Source organism: Trichosurus vulpecula, chromosome 8, assembly GCF_011100635.1.
Source record: "Trichosurus vulpecula isolate mTriVul1 chromosome 8, mTriVul1.pri, whole genome shotgun sequence".
NCBI classification, from domain to species: Eukaryota; Metazoa; Chordata; class Mammalia; order Diprotodontia; family Phalangeridae; genus Trichosurus; species Trichosurus vulpecula.
Genome location: NC_050580.1, coordinates 252,408,134 through 252,425,454, shown reverse-complemented (window position 1 = coordinate 252,425,454; position 17,321 = coordinate 252,408,134). Strand labels below are relative to the sequence as shown.

Here is a 17,321-nt window from a genome sequence, read left to right as displayed (position 1 = left end):
GACCAGTGTGTGCAGGAGAGCAATATCTAAGAGGGTCAGTAATAAAATGCATGGTCTCAAATGTCAGTATGCGAACTATGCATAGTACAGTCAACTAGAGATCTTAATTCATGTGAATGAATTCATAGATAATATGAAATATTACTGAAATGTTGCACAACGGGACCTATGTTTGGAATTTTGCAAAGGATCTAGAAGGACCATGATAGATAAAAGGTGAGCTAAAATAGCATTTTATGTTTGTATTCATATTAAAAACTATCATTATTATTTTAATTGTCAATAATCTCACTTGGATTCCATGATTATAAAATCCTATCCAGTTTTAATCTCTCTCCCCGCTCCCCCCCTCACCCCCGCAATGTTCTTGGTAAGCTGGGAATGATAGAGAATATATAAGTTTAGGAGACAAGATCATTTCAGAAGTAAAGCACAGAGTTGCCCTGATACAGAAGTTTTTTTAAATGCTAAATTTTATTTTTCATATTTAGAAGTAAGGTTTTCAGACTTCTTTAAGAAGTTGCTACACCTGAACCATGGTCTTCTGAATCCAGGGCAAAAGATCTTTCCTTTCACCATGCTTCCTCCTGTGATTTCTTTAAAGTAATAACTTTGGAAGCCATGGCCAGCACTAGCGTATATTTAATGAAATCTTGAATCGAATGCACAGTCTCTCAAGAAATTGTTGAAAGTTGGCGCTGTTTCCTTTGACCAGTATTAAAAAAAAAAAAAGGCCACAGGTTCTTTGATAAAAACCACAGGAAGGGGTGTGTGTGTGTGTGTGTGTGTGTGTGTGTGTGTGTGTGTGTGTGTGTGTGTATGTGAGAGAGAGAGAGAGAGAGAGAGAGAGAGAGAGAGAATGAATGAGTGAGTGTTTTGGTGGTTAAAAAAAACACCATAGAACAAAAATCAGAATCAAAGGAAGTCTGCAAGCTGGGTGAGACCTTCGATCTTTGAAAAAGACCAAATATAATTGAGTGATAGAATCAAAGTAATCATTGCAGCATTTCAGCATCTTCTGCCTTTTTCCTTATACCTTCTTCTGTCATATGATGACTGTATCCTTTCCATGGATCAAATTTTGGTCCAAACCTTTGGCTGCAGGGATGTTTATTATCACCAGGGGTCAGTGTGAGTCTGTTTTCTAATCAGTTAAGGCTTTTATTGGGTGCCTGTCCTCTACAGAGCTTGGACTAAGCACTGTCCATGCCCTGCAGTTCCTCTTGGCTTTGTTACAGTTTGAAGTTTGAACATTGGTCTGTGGAGGTCACTGAGCTGATACAATTGCAGTGAGACTCTAGGGACCAGCCTAGTGATTCTTCCAGAGGGGCATGAACTCCTCTGCCAAACTCTGTTTTATTTGACTTCCCTGGCCCACCAACCTCTTCAAGAGGTGCCTTTTGTGGTCTCCTTGGCATTCTTCCAAGGACCATTGGCAGCCCTCGGATGAATGTTTATTTTCATTTCCTGGAATTAAGCTTATTATCTGATTTAGCTGGAGTTCAAGGTACAGAGCAGAAAGGTGAATAACTAGTCTTCCTTATTAACTTTAAATTAGTGGTTCTCCTATGGGAAAAATACCAGGGTAGAGTTAGGAAAATCTGAGAATTGTGCATTTCACTTAACATTTATATTGCTTGTGGGGATTCACTTTTAGAAGTTATTTGCCACTTGGTGGCTGTTTTAGAGGCCATCGTCATGAGCCTTTAACTGATACACTAATTTACTTGTTCTCTATGACAGCATTTTTAGGGATTCTCAGAGGTGTTAAGAGCTTTTAATATGTTAAGTCAGTGTCACACAAATCATTTCTGGAGCCACTGGAATTTAGGAGGAGTGAAGAAAATGTAGCATAATGGGAACACTAGAGTCGGAGTCTGGAGAATTAAGTTTGAATGCTGACTCCCATAACCTGCTAGCTACGTGACCTTAGACCACCTCTCTCGGTGTCACTTTCTAATCTGTAGAGTGGGAATGGTATTTTCTGTACTACCTGCCTCTGAGGATTATGGGATTATATAGACGTAGAAGAAATTTCAGAGGCCTTCTAGTCCACGAAAACACTTTGTAAACTGGAAGATATTACAGATGTGTGAGCCGATTATCTTTGTATTTTCTTGTCTGTAGACAAAATGCCTATTATGGCGTTCGTGGCCTTCAGCATAGTACGTCAGGACCTCTAGCACAGTGCTTCAACATCTAGCAGTGTGAAATTAAGTTGACCACTGATTTCGTCCTTCTTGGAGTATGTGACAAGGAAACAAATAGTGAAGTGGCTCCAGTTGCTTCTTGTCTTAGTTTATTGGGGTTTTCATTCCAGATCTCAGTGTGATATGGTGAAAGTACATAAATTTAAGAGCCAGGTGGTTTAGATTGAGTCTCATGCCTTCTGCTAGCTAGCTGAGACCTTCCCTCCATAGTTTTTCAGAATTGGAAGGTCATCTGGTCGTCCTTGCTCCAGAATCGTAGACTTGCCCAGGTTTGGAAGAGGACTTCTAAGGTCATCTATTCTGGGTTTCATGTTTTACATAACAAATAGAAAAGTCCCTTCAAACCCAAGATTCTATATATTTACTTTTGCTTTCTCACCTGTGAAATGAAAGGTTTGGATTGGCACTAGAGTCCCTTACCTTTTTGTGAAAAGGAACAACTTTTTTCCCCCAAAGCCTTGCAATCATCTGGAAGGGGTGGTGGTATCTAACCAAGTCTTGTGGAGGATAGAGGGAAACATTTACAGCAAAGATCCTGAGCAGGGGAAAGGGTCTTATTTCTGTCTTCACTCTTTCCTGCTGGGAAATGCCCTAAGGAGAGCTGGATGTGGTGAGGATGAACTATAAAGATCTTGTAGATGGGGCTCTGTGATTCACTACTCTATCCCCTATCTGGGAACCCCTGTATGAGGTAATCTCCAACGATCATGAATTTAAGAGACATCACCTCATTTTTCACACGAGGAAACTTCTGTGCAGAGAAGGTAAGAAAGGGACTTGTCCAAAGTGACATAGTCCGTAAGTGGAATCAACATCTGAATCCAATCTAGTGTTTTTTCTGCTGTGCCACAGTCTCTCCTTTTCGCTTTTAGATCCTGTGAATAGTGAGATGCTAGATACCATATTGCATATGGCCTCCCCTCTCAGGTTGCAATTCAAGCTTCCTGTTTATATTTAGATGCTGTAAGAGGAGAAAGAGGAGTTTTATTGCCACTGACCCACATTCACATTTAGGCTGGTTTTGATGAGTTAAGTGATTGGCTCTCCTTTAGTTCTATTTAGAGAGAAGCAGATACTCAGAAGGTACAGAGCATCAGATGGTAGAAGAGATTTGAAATAATCCTGTTTTAGCACTCAAAGGCACTCTGGTTAAGTGGACAGCTTGGTTTCAGTCAGAGATCTGTGGCATCAGTGACCACAGGGAGTCTTGTGGTAAACCCTATCATGAAGAGCATTCAGATATGTATAGTGAAGAAACTGCAAAGAAACAGACATTTTACATGGCATTCCGTATGATTTGGGCAGCTAGGTGGCACAGTGGATAGAGTGCCTGGCCTGGGGTCAAGAAGACTCATTTTCCTGAACTCAAATCTGGCCTTAAACACTTACTGACTGTGTGACCCTAGGCAAGTCACTTAACCCTGTTTGTCTGAGTTTTCCTCATCTGCCAAGTGAGCTAGAGAAGGAAATGGTAAATCACTCTAGTCTCTTTACCAAGAAAACCCCAAATGAGGTCACAAGGAGTCCAGCACAAGTGAAACAACTGAACAACAACACTATGATTTAAAATCTGGGTTGAGGTCTAGGAGAGATTTTAATACTATTTCTTTAAGAAATCCAAAGTTAAGATTTTTAATTCTGTAAACTGACAATGTTGATTTTCAACGTTCTAAAATATATAGATCTGGTCAGGAAAGGGCTTGTGACGAGCTTGCTACTGTGAAATGAAAATCCTCTGGGCCAGAGCCTAGTAAGTCAGGTCTCTGCTTTTATTCTGAGACTCCCAGCCAATCCAGGGGATTGATGATTGTAGAGATCATTCTATCTTATATTTGTATTTAGCACTTTACAGATTACACAGCACTTCCACATGATTAGTGTGTTTGATCCTTGTAACAAACACTTCTGGGAGTAGTCTCAGCAGGACTTGCTGTCTGCATTTTACAGTGGAGGAAACTGAGGGTCACTGGAAATCATGTTGTTGGTAGTTCACATGGGTGAATCAGGAGAAATTTCGTCAGCTGATTTTATTGCTACATGGTGGGCCAGATCTGGAATGGGAAGCTCCTTTTATAGTAGAACTTACGTTGTTCTGAGGTTGTTGTCTGGCCTTCATTTTCAAGAGGGTGAATTGGATTTAGTGAGGCAGAGTTGCGCACTCTCTCTTTGGAGTCATCAAAGTTCAGTGGCAGGGCAAAAGTTACGACTGGCAGTGGCTCAGGATACAGGGGGTGGTTTTGGCATCTTTGATGTCTGGCCGAGCTCTCAGTACTCCACAGTGCCTGCTTCCACTGTCTTCATGGGCTTTGGGACAGAGTGTTGTTGTCTGCCCTTTTGCTGGGGGAAGTCTTCATCTGCTTTGGGTAGTCGTCCCTTAACTCATTGATGGGTTTGAGGCCTGTTGGTTATCATCAACCTGGTTTAGCCCATCTGCAGAAATGGTTCTGCCAGGGTATGGCTGCTGTGCATGCTGCAGCTTCAGTAGAGAAAGTCTGGAGAGTTAGGAACAGAGATGGAAGAGGAATGAAGGAGAGAATATGGCTGACTTGAACACTTTTGTTAAGATGGAAGTTCCAGTAGGTCTTAGGGGAAACCAAGCAAAAGATCGGTTGAAGGAGTTTCTGGGAAGAAGTGATCGTTCAGAGTAAGACAACTGCTGTGTGATGGCGGCTTGGAGAGTCAGGACCAGAGCCCAGAGAGGAATGAAATGAAGAGTGAAGTTTAGGAAATTAAGAATGAAATCTAAGGAGAACCTAAGGGATGAATTCTGGCAGAGCAGTGTTAAATGGCATAGTAGAAGGAAGACCAAATTTAGAAATAGGAAGATCTGGATCTGGGCTCATCTCTGCCACTAATTTGGTGATTTTGGGTAAATCACTTCACATTTTGGGAAGTCAGTTTCCTTATTTTTTAAAAGTAAAAGTGTTACTTTAGATGATCTTTGTGATACCTTCCAGCTTCAATTCCATGAAGTTATGAATCATTTTTTATTTAGAATGGTAGGTACACTGGAATATTTTAGTTAATTAAAATTTAAAAAAAATTAGTAATAGTTGATATTTATGTAGGACTTTATGGGTTACAAAGTGTTTTTCCATACATTATTTTTTTTAATGTAGGTATTGTTACGTCCTAAGATGAGGGATCTGAAGCTCAGATAAGTTATTTGCTTAAATTCCACCACATATCAAATGTCAGGACTGAGATTTTGAATAGATGTATTCTGACTCCACATTGAGAGCTTTAACATTTTTCTTTCTTTCTTTCTTTTTTTTTTTTTTTTGCTTTTTGGCAGGGCAGTTGGGGTTAAGTGACTTGCTCAAGGTCACGCAGCTAGAACATTTTTCTAATCATACCACAGCTGCTGATTGTCACCTAAGATTCCAGTTGTAGATAACATTAATTAATTTATTATTCATGCATTTTATCTCTCTGACATTTCAAAAGACACATCATGATACTCATTCTGGACATTAATCATTGTACAGGACTTTAGCCCTAAAAAAAAGTTTTGGCCAAAGAGAACATTTAGTTTGTTGGGCATGATCTCAGCGTTCAAGATGACAACTTTTTAAACAAAAGATGCACATTTTCTTATACACCGTACCGGTCCTGATTAAAACCATCTTCATCTGGCTCCTTCTTCCTGGTTATGCATCTTAATAAGTGACAGGTAACAGCTGAGATCATTGTCTTTTGCATCTTTTTCTCTTCTGAATCTCTTAGGTATTTGCTTTTAGAATTGGTATAAACAGTTTAAAATCCCAAGAGATTGGGCAAAACCATTGTTGATGTTTTATTATACTAAGGATTTTTTTTAACCAAATTGCCAATATTGTTTCTTTACCTCTTTGTCATAAAAGTAAAGTTCATGTTATAAAATGAGTAGTAATGCATGCTGATTTATGAACCATTTCTCCCAAAATAACCCAATGGGGAAGGTACTCAAAGTATATGATTCCCGTTTCAGATGAAGAAACCTAGATTCACTGAGTTAAAATAACTTTCTGTCAGTCATACAACTAGTGAATGGCAGGCCCCAAGACTTGAACTAGGTCTTGTGACTCCTAGCCTGGTGCTTTCTATAAGAACGTTAGGCTTCTTCCAGTTATGCTTCATGTACGCACGTATCTCTTTCTTTGTATTGTATAACAGATACATGGTTTTGGGGGGAGCTTTAGCTTTCTGGTTATTTGGATTCTGGATTAGTGAGGTTTAGGAAGCTCTTCTGTTGAATTGTACTTTTTTTTTTCATGAGCCACATCTTTCTTGTAATTATATTTTTCCATATTCTAAAATTTGGACCTCATCAAAGAAAAAAGGTGTTTTGTTTTTCTCCAGATGCAACATGCCACATTTTTTTCTTTTTCTTTTTTTTTTTTTTTGTTGCTTTTGTTTTAGTATGGTTTTTAACTTATGCTTCAGTCACAGTCTTTGATATTTTTCTTTCTGGGAGGAGATGGAGGCCTCTCCACCCTGTATTCAATTGAAGATGCCTTGGAGGCCGGGGCTGTTTGTCTTTTTTCAAGTCTGTCTCTGCAGCCCAGAGGTGACTGGCCAGTGCTTGCTGAGACTGACTTTGATGGGGGCCATACAGAGATGTTCTTGTAACGGATCTTCACGTAGACATATTAGCCTACCTTTCTTAGAAGTTGTTTATCTCTGTTCATCTTGGGTTTTAGTTTATTTATCTGGATAATTTTGCTTCATGAACAAGTAGGCACCGCAGTATGGGTGAAAGAGCTCTGGACTTAGAGTCAAGAAATCTAGGTGGTATTGTTGGGTTCTTCTGGGTTTGAGACGTCTATCCTGGGGTCCCAGGGCTTGTTAAGGGGCTTGACACACAGTGGCTACTTGCTTAGCATTGGTGGAATTGAACATTAAGCCAGCTGTGTGGCTTTGAGTAAGTTACCTTACCTTTCTGAGTGTTAGTGTCCTTTGAGGCCATCAAAGGAAATTCTGTACACACATATGTAAGTGTCCATACACACGTATAAGCACAAACATAGACACAGAGGCGCAAGTGGTGGTGCAGTAGAATTTAGAGCACCGGGCCGGGAGTCACAAGCCTACCTGTGTGACTCTGCCTCAGTTTCCTCATCTGTAAAATGGGGATAATAATAGCACCTCCCTCCCATGGTTATTGTGAGGATCGGATGAGATAATAATTGTAAGGTGTTGAGCACAGTGCCTGGCACGCAGTAGGTGCTATGGAAATGTTAGCCATCATTGTCATCACCATCATCACCATCACCATCATCACCGTCATCATCATCACCATCATCATCACCATCCTCACCATCGTCATCACCATCCTCACCATCATCATCACCATCCTCACCATCACCATCATCATCACCGTCATCACCACCATACTCACCATCATCATCCTCACCCTCACCATCATCACCACCATCATCATCACCATCACCATCATCACCACCATCCTCACCACCATCACCACCATCATCATCGTCATCACCATCATCGTTGTCATCGTCACCGTCGTCGTCGTCATCATCGCCGTCATCACCGTCATCATCATCGTCATCATCACCATCATCATCCTCATCCTCACCATCATCGTCATCATCATCATCACCACCATTATCATCACCATCATCACCACCATTATCATCACCATCATCATCACCATCCTCACCATCATCATCACCATCCTCACCATCATCATCCTCACTCTCACCATCATCATCACCACCATCATCATCATCACCATTATCACCACCATCATCATCATCACCATCATCACCACCATCCTCACCATCATCATCCTCACCATCATCATCATCACTGTCATCATCATCACCATCATCACCACCGTCCTCACCCTCACCATCATCATCACCATCACCACCATCATCACCATTATCATTACCATCATCATCACCATCATCACCATCACCATCATCCTTACCATCATCATCATCATCACCATCACCCTCACCATCATCATCACCATCATGACCATCATCATCATCATCATGACCATCATCATCACCATCATCATCATCATCACCATTATCACCACCATTATCATCACCATCATCATCATCATCACCATCATCATCATCACCATCATCCTCACCATCATCATCACCATCATGACCATCATCATCATCATCATGACCATCATCATCACCATCATCATCATCATCACCATTATCACCACCATCATCATCACCATCATCATCATCACCACCATCATCATCACCATCATCACCATCATCATCATCATCACCATCATCCTCACCATCATCATCATCATCACCATCACCCTCACCATCATCACCACCATCATGACCATCATCATCATCATGACCATCATCATCATCATCACCATTATCACCACCATCATCATCATCACTACCATCATCATCACCATCATCACCATCATCATCATCATCATCACCATCATCCTCACCATCATCATCATCATCACCATCACCCTCACCATCATCACCACCATCATGACCATCATCATCATCATGACCATCATCATCATCATGACCATCATCCTCACCACCATCGTCACCATCATCACCACCATCATCATCATCGTCATCATCATCATCGTCATCGTCATCATCGTCGTCATTGTCATCGTTGTCGTCATCGTTGTCGTCATCATCATCACCGCCATCATCATCGTCATCATCACCGTTGTCATCGTCATCATCATCAAGACTGTTACTGATGAAACGGCCCCTCCCAGTCCTGTGTTAAAAAGGAGAACTGAGATCCTTCCAGAGCCAAGCAATGTTCCTGTTCTCTCAGAGGAGAGACCATTCTGTGCTCCCTATTCCCCATGCTCTTAAGAGAGTTTTCACTTTTTGTATTTGGTGTGTATTTCCAAAAGAAACCATAGCAGGTAATGATATCTTACAAAAAGACATTGTTCAGGCAAATTGACTATTAGCATCTCAGTAGAGTCCCAGGGCAGAATGGTAATTTAAACCTTTGAAGATTGTTCTTTTACAAATAAGATTGATTGATAGCCTTAGTAGGAACCTGCACTCAGTCAATTTGTATAGATTATGTATGTATTAATTAATGTTTGTGTATATTTTGTGTGTGTGTACATAAATTTTGTTTTTTTCTGAATCTATTATAAGGTCCTTGAGTGTAGGGATTGATTCACTTTTGCTTTTATAGCTCCAGCATCTAGGACAGCACATAGGGAGAGCTTAATAGATGCTTGATTGATTAATTGAAGATTTGGGGGTGCTAAGTTACCCTTTTGCTGGTAATTCATTTGAGTTCCATTTCACATATCTGAAATATTCCTGGATTTATCTAGAAAATACTTTTTAAACATTTAGAGTCATGGTCATTTCTTTTTTATTTGAGAGCTTGAAGCTGAATGTTTATTGGAAAATTCCACAGTTATTTTCTTATTCTTATGTCTGAATGATGTCTTCATGGATTAACATTTATACAGTTACCAACCTATGTCTTGAAGGCAGTTGCCACACCTCATGGAAGCATTAGTATATTAAGATACTCTTTCTACATACAGCTTGTGGGGTTTGTTTCTCCTTTTTTTCCTCCATGTTTCTTTCCTTTCATGAAGCCTTAGATGGGAGCCTCAGTCAGAGAGCTCTCCCTGACTCTTCACAAGACAGAGCACCCTGAGTTTTCCTACTGCCTGGGACAGACAACATCTTAACTCAGTTTTGTGACTTTCTTCATTTCAGGTCTTTGTTTAGAGAAGTTGCCGTTTTCCTCTTCTGCTAGTAATCTTCATGTAGACCGGGAGCAAGATATCATTACCTGCTATGAGAAGGCGGGGGACATTGCCCTCCTCTACCTCCAGGAGATAGAAAGGGTGAGTGAGAATGCTTTCTACATTCAACATGAACTTTCTATTCAGGTTAAAGAGGAGGAGAACCTGAGCAGAGCTTTTGTTGTGTGTTGTACGTCTCTGACTGTAGTATTTTACCTCTCTGTCCTTTATTCCTCTGCCTGTAAGATGATGATGGGGGTAGTTGTTGGTTGCGGGTGAAGTGGAGAGAATGCTGGACATAGAATCAGAAGAAGGCCTTGATTTTAGTTGTGGCTCAGCCCCTTAGCGCTGCATGACCTTTAGGAAATCACTTAACCTCTAGGATCTTCATTTTCCTCATGTGCAAAATTGAGATGTCATATAAGTTCAGGGGTTCTTAATGGGCTCTGTGAGCTTGTCTTTTAAAAAATATTTTGATAATTGTACTTCAGTGTAATTGGTTTTCTTTAAAAACATGATTCTGAGAAGGAGCAGGTCCATGATATGTGAAAGGGAAAGAGCCTCTGGGTTTGTGGGTCTTTGACAGCTTTCTGTTCTTCATGAGGATTATGCTTGGACTCACTTAGAAAGAGTGGGAAACTTAGTTTGTTCTACTCGGTTCTTGTCTTTCTGAGCAGCTTAGTGACACAGTCGATAGAATCCTGAACTTGGAGCCAGGAAGACCTGAATTCAAATCCTTCCTCAGACACTACCTTTGACCCTGGGCAAGTCCTCTACCCTCTCGGCTTCAGTGTCCTCGTCTGTAAAATAGGGATCGTATTCTAGCACCTATCTCCCAAGGGACTTGTGATGATCAAATGAGATAACATATACAAGGCGCTTTGCAAGCCTTTTAAGTGCTACATATGTGCAAACTACTAATATTCCTGTCAGTGACAGAGTAGCAAGGAAGGAGCAGAATCTTGTGTGCTTCGTCATTTTATCGTTTCTAGTTTTATCGTTTCTAGTTCATACCTACTGTGCTTGGTCCTCAGATCTGGAACACATGCATAAAATTCCCTTTTGAGGGCTGGAACAGGACAGACTGTGATTGAGGACAAAATCGCACTTTGTGAATATCAGTATGGTGGTTTTTGACTAGCCATGCTGGGAAACGTTGTGTTATGTATGTATCATAATTTGTCTAAAATGTCACCTGAGAATTTACAAGTGTATTTGCCTTTTTTACAAAGTATCATTTTCTTGGAAGACTGTTGTGAGAAGGAAAAAACCATAGTGTTTGAAATTGTTTGTATTATCATTGAGAAATTGCCAAGACACCTAACACATTTATTTATTCACATTTATTTATTTTTTTATAAAGGTTCTTTATTTTTGCGTGTGTGTGTGTTTATGTGCTAACTTCTTTTTTTTAATTAATATTTTTAGTTTTCAGCATTAATTTTCACAAGAGTTTGAATCACAAATTTTCTTCCCACTTCTACCCTCCTCCCACTCCAAGATGACATATATTCTGATTGCCCCGTTCCCCAGTCAGCCCTCCCTTCTGTCACCACCCTCCCATCCCCTTTTCTCTTACTTTCTTGTAGGGCAAGATAGATTCCCATGCCCCATTGCCTGTATATCTTATATCCTAGCTGCATGCAAAAACTTTTGTTTTGAACATCTGCTTTTAAAAATTTGAGTTCCAAATTCTCTCCCCTCTTCCCTCCTCACCCACCCTCCCTAAGAAGGCAAGCAATTCAACATAGGCCACATGTGTATCATTATGCAAAACCCTTCCACAATACTCATGTTGTGAAAGACTATGTTTTGCTTCTTCCTAACCTATCCCCTTTTATTCAATTTTCTCCCTTGACCCTGTCCCTTTTCAAAAGTGTTTCTTTTAATTACCTCCTCCGCCTATCTGCCCTCCCTTCTGTTGTCCCCCCTTTTTTATCTTCTTCCTCCTTCCTTCCTGTGGGGTAAGATACCCAATTGAGTGTGTATGTTATTTCTTCCTCAAGTCAAATCCGATGAAAGCAAGATTCACTCATTCCCCCTCACCTGCCCCCTTGTCCCTTCCAACAGAACTGCTTTTTCTTGCCACTTTTATGCAAGATAATTTACCCCATTCTATCTCTCCCTTTCTCCCTCTCTCAATATATTCTTCTCTCATCCCTTAATTTTATTTTATTTTTTTTTAGATATTATACTTTCATATTTAACTCACCCTGTGCCCTCTGTCTATATATATATATGTATATGTGTATGTATATGTATATGTATATGTATATGTATATGTATATGTATATGTATATGTATATGTATATGTATATTCCCTTCAGCTACCCTAATACTGAGGTCTCATGAATTATACACATCATCCATCTTTCCATGTAGGAATGTAAACAAAACAGTTCAACTTTAGTAAGTCCCTTATGATTTCTCTTTCTTGATTACCTTTTCATGCTTCTCTTGATTCTTGTGTTTGAAAGTCACATTTTCTGCTCAGCTCTTGTCTTTTCACTGAGAAAGCTTGAAAGTCCTCTATTTTATTGAAAATCCATATTTTTCCTTGGAGCATGATACTCAGTTTTGCTGGGTAGGCGATTCTTGGTTTTTATCCTAGCTCCATTGACCTCTGGAATATCATATTCCAAGCCCTTCGATCCCTTAATGTAGAAGCTGCTAGATCTTGTGTTATCCTGATTGTGTTTCCACAATACTCAAATTGTTTCTTTCTGGCTGCTTGCGGTATTTTTTCCTTGATCTGGGAGCTCTGGAATTTGGCGACAATATTCCTAGGAGTTTTCTTTTTGGGATTTTTGTATGGAGGCGATTGGTGGATTCTTTCAATATCTGTCTAGAATATCAGGGCAGTTCTCCTTGATAATTTCTTGAAAGCTGATATCTAGGCTCTTTTTTTGATCATGGCTTTCAGGTAGTCCAATAACTTTTAAATTATCTCTCCTGGATCTATTTTCCAGGTCAGTGGTTTTTCCAGTGAGATATTTCACATTGTCTTCCATTTTTTCATTCCTTTGCTTCTGTTTTATAATATCTTGATTTCTCATCAAGTCACTAGCTTCCACTTGCTCCAATCTAATTTTTAAGGTAGTTTTTTCTTCAGTGGTCTTTTGGACCTCCTTTTCCATTTGGCTAATTTTGCCTTTCAAGGCATTCTTCTCCTCATTGGACTTTTGGAGCTCTTTTGCCATTTGGGTTTAGTCTATTTTTTAAGGTGTTGTTTTCTTCAGTATATTTTTGGGTCTCCTTTAGCAAGTCATTGACTTGTTTTTCATGGTTTTCTCGCATCACTCTCATTTCTCTTCCCAATTTTTCCTCTACTTTTCTAACTTGCTTTTCCAAATCCTTTTTGAGCTCTTCCATGGCCTGAGACCAGTTCATGTTTTTCTTGGAGGCTTTTGATGTAGGCTCTTTGACTTTGTTGATTTCTTCTGGTTGTATGTTTTGGTCTTCTTTGTCACCAAAGAAAGATTCCAAAGTCTGAGTCTGAATCTGAGAGCTTTTTCGCTGCCTGTTCATGTTCCTAGCCAACTACTTGACCCTTGAGTTTTTCGTCGGGGTATGACTGCTTGTAGAGTATTCACATTTATTTTTATCTTGTCAGTTTCTTCCATCTATCAATTAATGTGTGTTGCTTAGGCCTTAGTAATGGATACCACCTTCCTTCTTCCCCCACAGCTCACCTCCAACTACTAGGTGATATATTGCTGTATTAAATTGTATTGATATTAGGGAACTCTTAGTTCCCAGCTTTTTTCTCCACACTTTCTCCTTATGAGTTGCACAATTGCATAGCTGCTTTCTCCTAATTAGAGTAGATAGTTTCATCAATTGTATACATTTTTAATAATTTGTGATTTGGCAGTTCACAATGTCATTCATGTAGGCCTTGTAGCTAAACTATCCTTAAGAATGCATGGAACTGAGAACTTTTTTCATGGGAGATGAGTTTCAAGTTGCCAATTCCTCATTATTTCAGTACCTTAACAATACTATTACTATCTTTATATCTGTATGTATCTATCTACCTATCTATGTCTATACAAAGAAAGTGAGAGAAACAAAATCTGAAAAGGGTGAAAAAAAATAAGCATGTTAAGTCAAATGCTGCTTGAGAATATTCACCAATCAGATATGTTAATCAAAGAGTAAAAACATTCTCTTCCTATATTTGCAATTCTGGGCATCTTCAGTAGTAGTTAATGCATTTTTCCTTACTCTGAGGCTTTCTGACTGTTCTGTAGCTATGGAACATCTGTCTCCAGGAAGAGGAAGCGTATTGCAGGTTGGTGTTGGCTTCTAACTGCATTCACCAGGAAGAAAAAGATGTCGTTTTGGGGAAAATATTAAAGACAGTTTCCTTCAAAGATTGTGGATGAATAGTCTATAACCAGCATTCTGTAACCAATATTGTATTCCCTTCTATTGGATGTCTTCAGATAAACCACAAGACTTAGTTTTACAAAGGGCAGATGTTCCCCAGGAAGAATAAATGAGAAAAGGATTGTCCTTGATTTATAGTTTTTTTTAAGTTTAACTTTTATTGCATCATTCTATATGCTTCAGGGTCTCCATTTATATAGGGGGAAAAACAATGCTTGACCCTAATTATTTCAGTTTATCCAGTAACTACTATGGAATAGAGATCTCTAGGTAGGCACTGGAGATATAGAAAGGCAACAATAAAATATGACTTCATTGAACTATGTTGAGAGTAAATGAGATAAGAAAGTTCATATTATCAGGGTTATTTAGATATCTATAATTTTTTTTTGGAGGAGAGGAAGGAATTGATCTCTTAAAGGGAAGACAAGATTTCTGTGTAAATGCTACTTTTTTCTATAATTGAATATAATAAATCAGATGATACAGAATTTGTTGTGACATATTTATAACCTTGATTAATTTATGCTCAGAAGTGATGTTATGTGAAAAGTAAATAAAGTTGTCATCCCCGAAAGAAATTTCTACTGGTGTATTTCTGTTAATAAAGAAAGATGATTTCATACTTATGTATCTTCTTATGGATCTTGTTTTAGCAAATGAAATCATCCTGTTTTTGTCTTTTTTGAACATCAATTAATAAGTCAGTTATGACTTACTTCAGGATGATTTGAACCGGAGATAGAAACTTTAGTTTCTGTTGACAATTCATTTCTTTACTCTCTGTCTTAGGGGGGGAAGATTAATATTCAATTGTAGGACTTGTATACCCTTTCTCTTTACTATTTTTGGTATCTGGTGTCTGGAGATGAAACACCAGGTACAAATTATTGCAATATTCAGCCTGAAAACCTTTCCCAGTGATCCAAGAAAATGAGCTCCCACTAGCTAACTGATCTGCAGATTTCTTCTCTCCATTTGGTACTTACTATGTGTCCACTTGACATTCATCTTAGAGCAGAAACTGTTAACCTTTTTTGATTAATCGTCTCCTTTGGCAATGTTGTGACAGCCTTCTCCTTCTCAGAATCATGTTTTTAATTGTGCAAAATAAAATACTTAGGATTATAAAGAAACCAATTATATTTCAATACAGTTATTAAAACATTAAAGCAAACAAGTTCAATTACCCCTCCCTCCCCTCTGCCATGAAGAACCTGTCTTCAACCTGGTTTCTTAGATGAGAAAAATAAAATCCTGAGAGATTGTGACTTGAAAAAAGGTCACCCAGAGCTGCCAAGGATCAGGGCATGACTAAAAGCACAGAAGACAGAGCATTATAAAATAAATGAACTATATATTAAAATACAGTTATCAAAATGCTAAAAGGCAAAGTTCATAGGCCCCAGGTAAAGAACTCCTGCCTTGCAGTGAAATATGTTGGAGAATTTGAAAGTTGGTTTAGATGTAAGGTCACCTTGTAATCTGAGTTCGGAACCAAGAGAATATATAGAAAGGTCTCATGAAAGGGCTGGGTGACCATTGAAGGCCCATTTATCATCTTGATGTTCTAAAAAATTGGAGCATGAAAAAAAGCCTTCTCATACTTTTACTGGATTGCTCCTCTTTTATTCTAGCCAAAGTAGTATGAAAAAAAAAGCTCACAGTTTCATGGAAAGCTTTTGAATCAATGCTTTTAAAAAAATTTTTTTTTTAAATTCTGAATTTAACAGACCAAATAAAATGAGTATTTTCATGTGCAAAGTAGATTAAGAAGAGGATTGAAGGTGAAAGGTCAAGTCTCTCTTACACACAGCTTGCTTTTCATTTTCCTTTTTCTCATAAGAAATTCAATGAGTAACTTTCAGAGCTATCTGCTTTATCTGCATTTCCATTTAACCTTCCTCTGTTTTCTTCTGTGTGTTACAAAAATTGCTTCCAAAACTGTATTTTCTTTCTTTGTGGAGGCAGCTCAATAGCTACATCTCCTCCACCTTTTCTCCCTCACTTATTGTGGGGGAAAACCCTCCTCATAACGTATATGTATAGCAGAGCCTAAGAAATTCCCACGTTGACCCTGTCCAGAAATGTGTCTCATTCTGCCTCTCGAGTGCATCTCCTCACTGTCAGGACATAGATAGCATGATTCGTCATGGTTGGTCATTGCACTGATACATAATCAAGTCTTTCTGAATTGTTTTCTTTTTTTTTGGAGGCAAATTGGGTAGTGATTTGCCCAGGGTCTCGTAGCTAGTAAGTGCCTGAGGTTGGGTTTGGACTTAGGTCTTCCTGACTCTAAGGCTGATGCTCTATCCACTTTGCCACCTAGCTGCCTGGCCCTCTGAGTTATTTTCCTTAACTCTTGTTTTTGTTTAAGAAGTTGTTCTGGTTCTGCTTTCTTCCTCACATACTTTTCTTAAAGGTGCTGCTTCCACAGTAGAGGGAGCAGTAGTTCCAGCATCCTCAGACGGGACTTTTTCTTGAGACTCTGTGGCTCGGGGCTCTTGTGGATCCTGAGACTGTAGAGCAAGGTCTCTGAAGCCCACGTCATATTTTTCAGAGAAGCACTGTCATGTTGGGCTGAACCATCAGCCAGATGTGAATAGTGTGCATCTGGGCATCCTCTACACCCACCCATAACTTGATCTCCTGTTTGAGACAGACCTCTGATCTAAGTTGCAGTGTCAGTAGAGCCTGATGCTTTGCCAACCAGGTGGCACAGCTCACTGCCATTTTCTCATCCCTACCAGCCGCAGCACAAGCCAGCATCAGGGCCTTCTCTTCTATCAGACTGGACTGTGCCCATCCCACTCAGATCCAATCAATAGGCTCAGTCTGGTTGGGGCCAGGTTGTGAGGCTGGGCGCAGGCTGCCAGGGCTGCCCCTGGCAGGGGTTGTGGAGCCCCAGGGCAGAGCTGGCCTTCTGTGAACTGTTCTTCCCACCTCGGTGAGCAGGTGCAACCTGGGCTACCTCC

At 39.6% G+C, this 17,321-nt stretch overlaps 1 protein-coding gene across 4 annotated transcripts in view; it reads left to right on the top strand.

Annotated features, from left to right (window-relative positions):
- The window catches only part of TTC7B (tetratricopeptide repeat domain 7B), a 333,472-nt gene that overhangs the window by 56,770 nt on the left and 259,381 nt on the right, over positions 1–17,321 (top strand). For all 4 annotated transcript variants that reach the window (XM_036735890.1, XM_036735889.1, XM_036735888.1 and 1 more), the window contains one exon: positions 9,926–10,056. In XM_036735890.1, the coding sequence (XP_036591785.1) occupies positions 9,926–10,056 (131 nt within the window). The remainder of the gene's footprint in view (positions 1–9,925; positions 10,057–17,321) is intronic.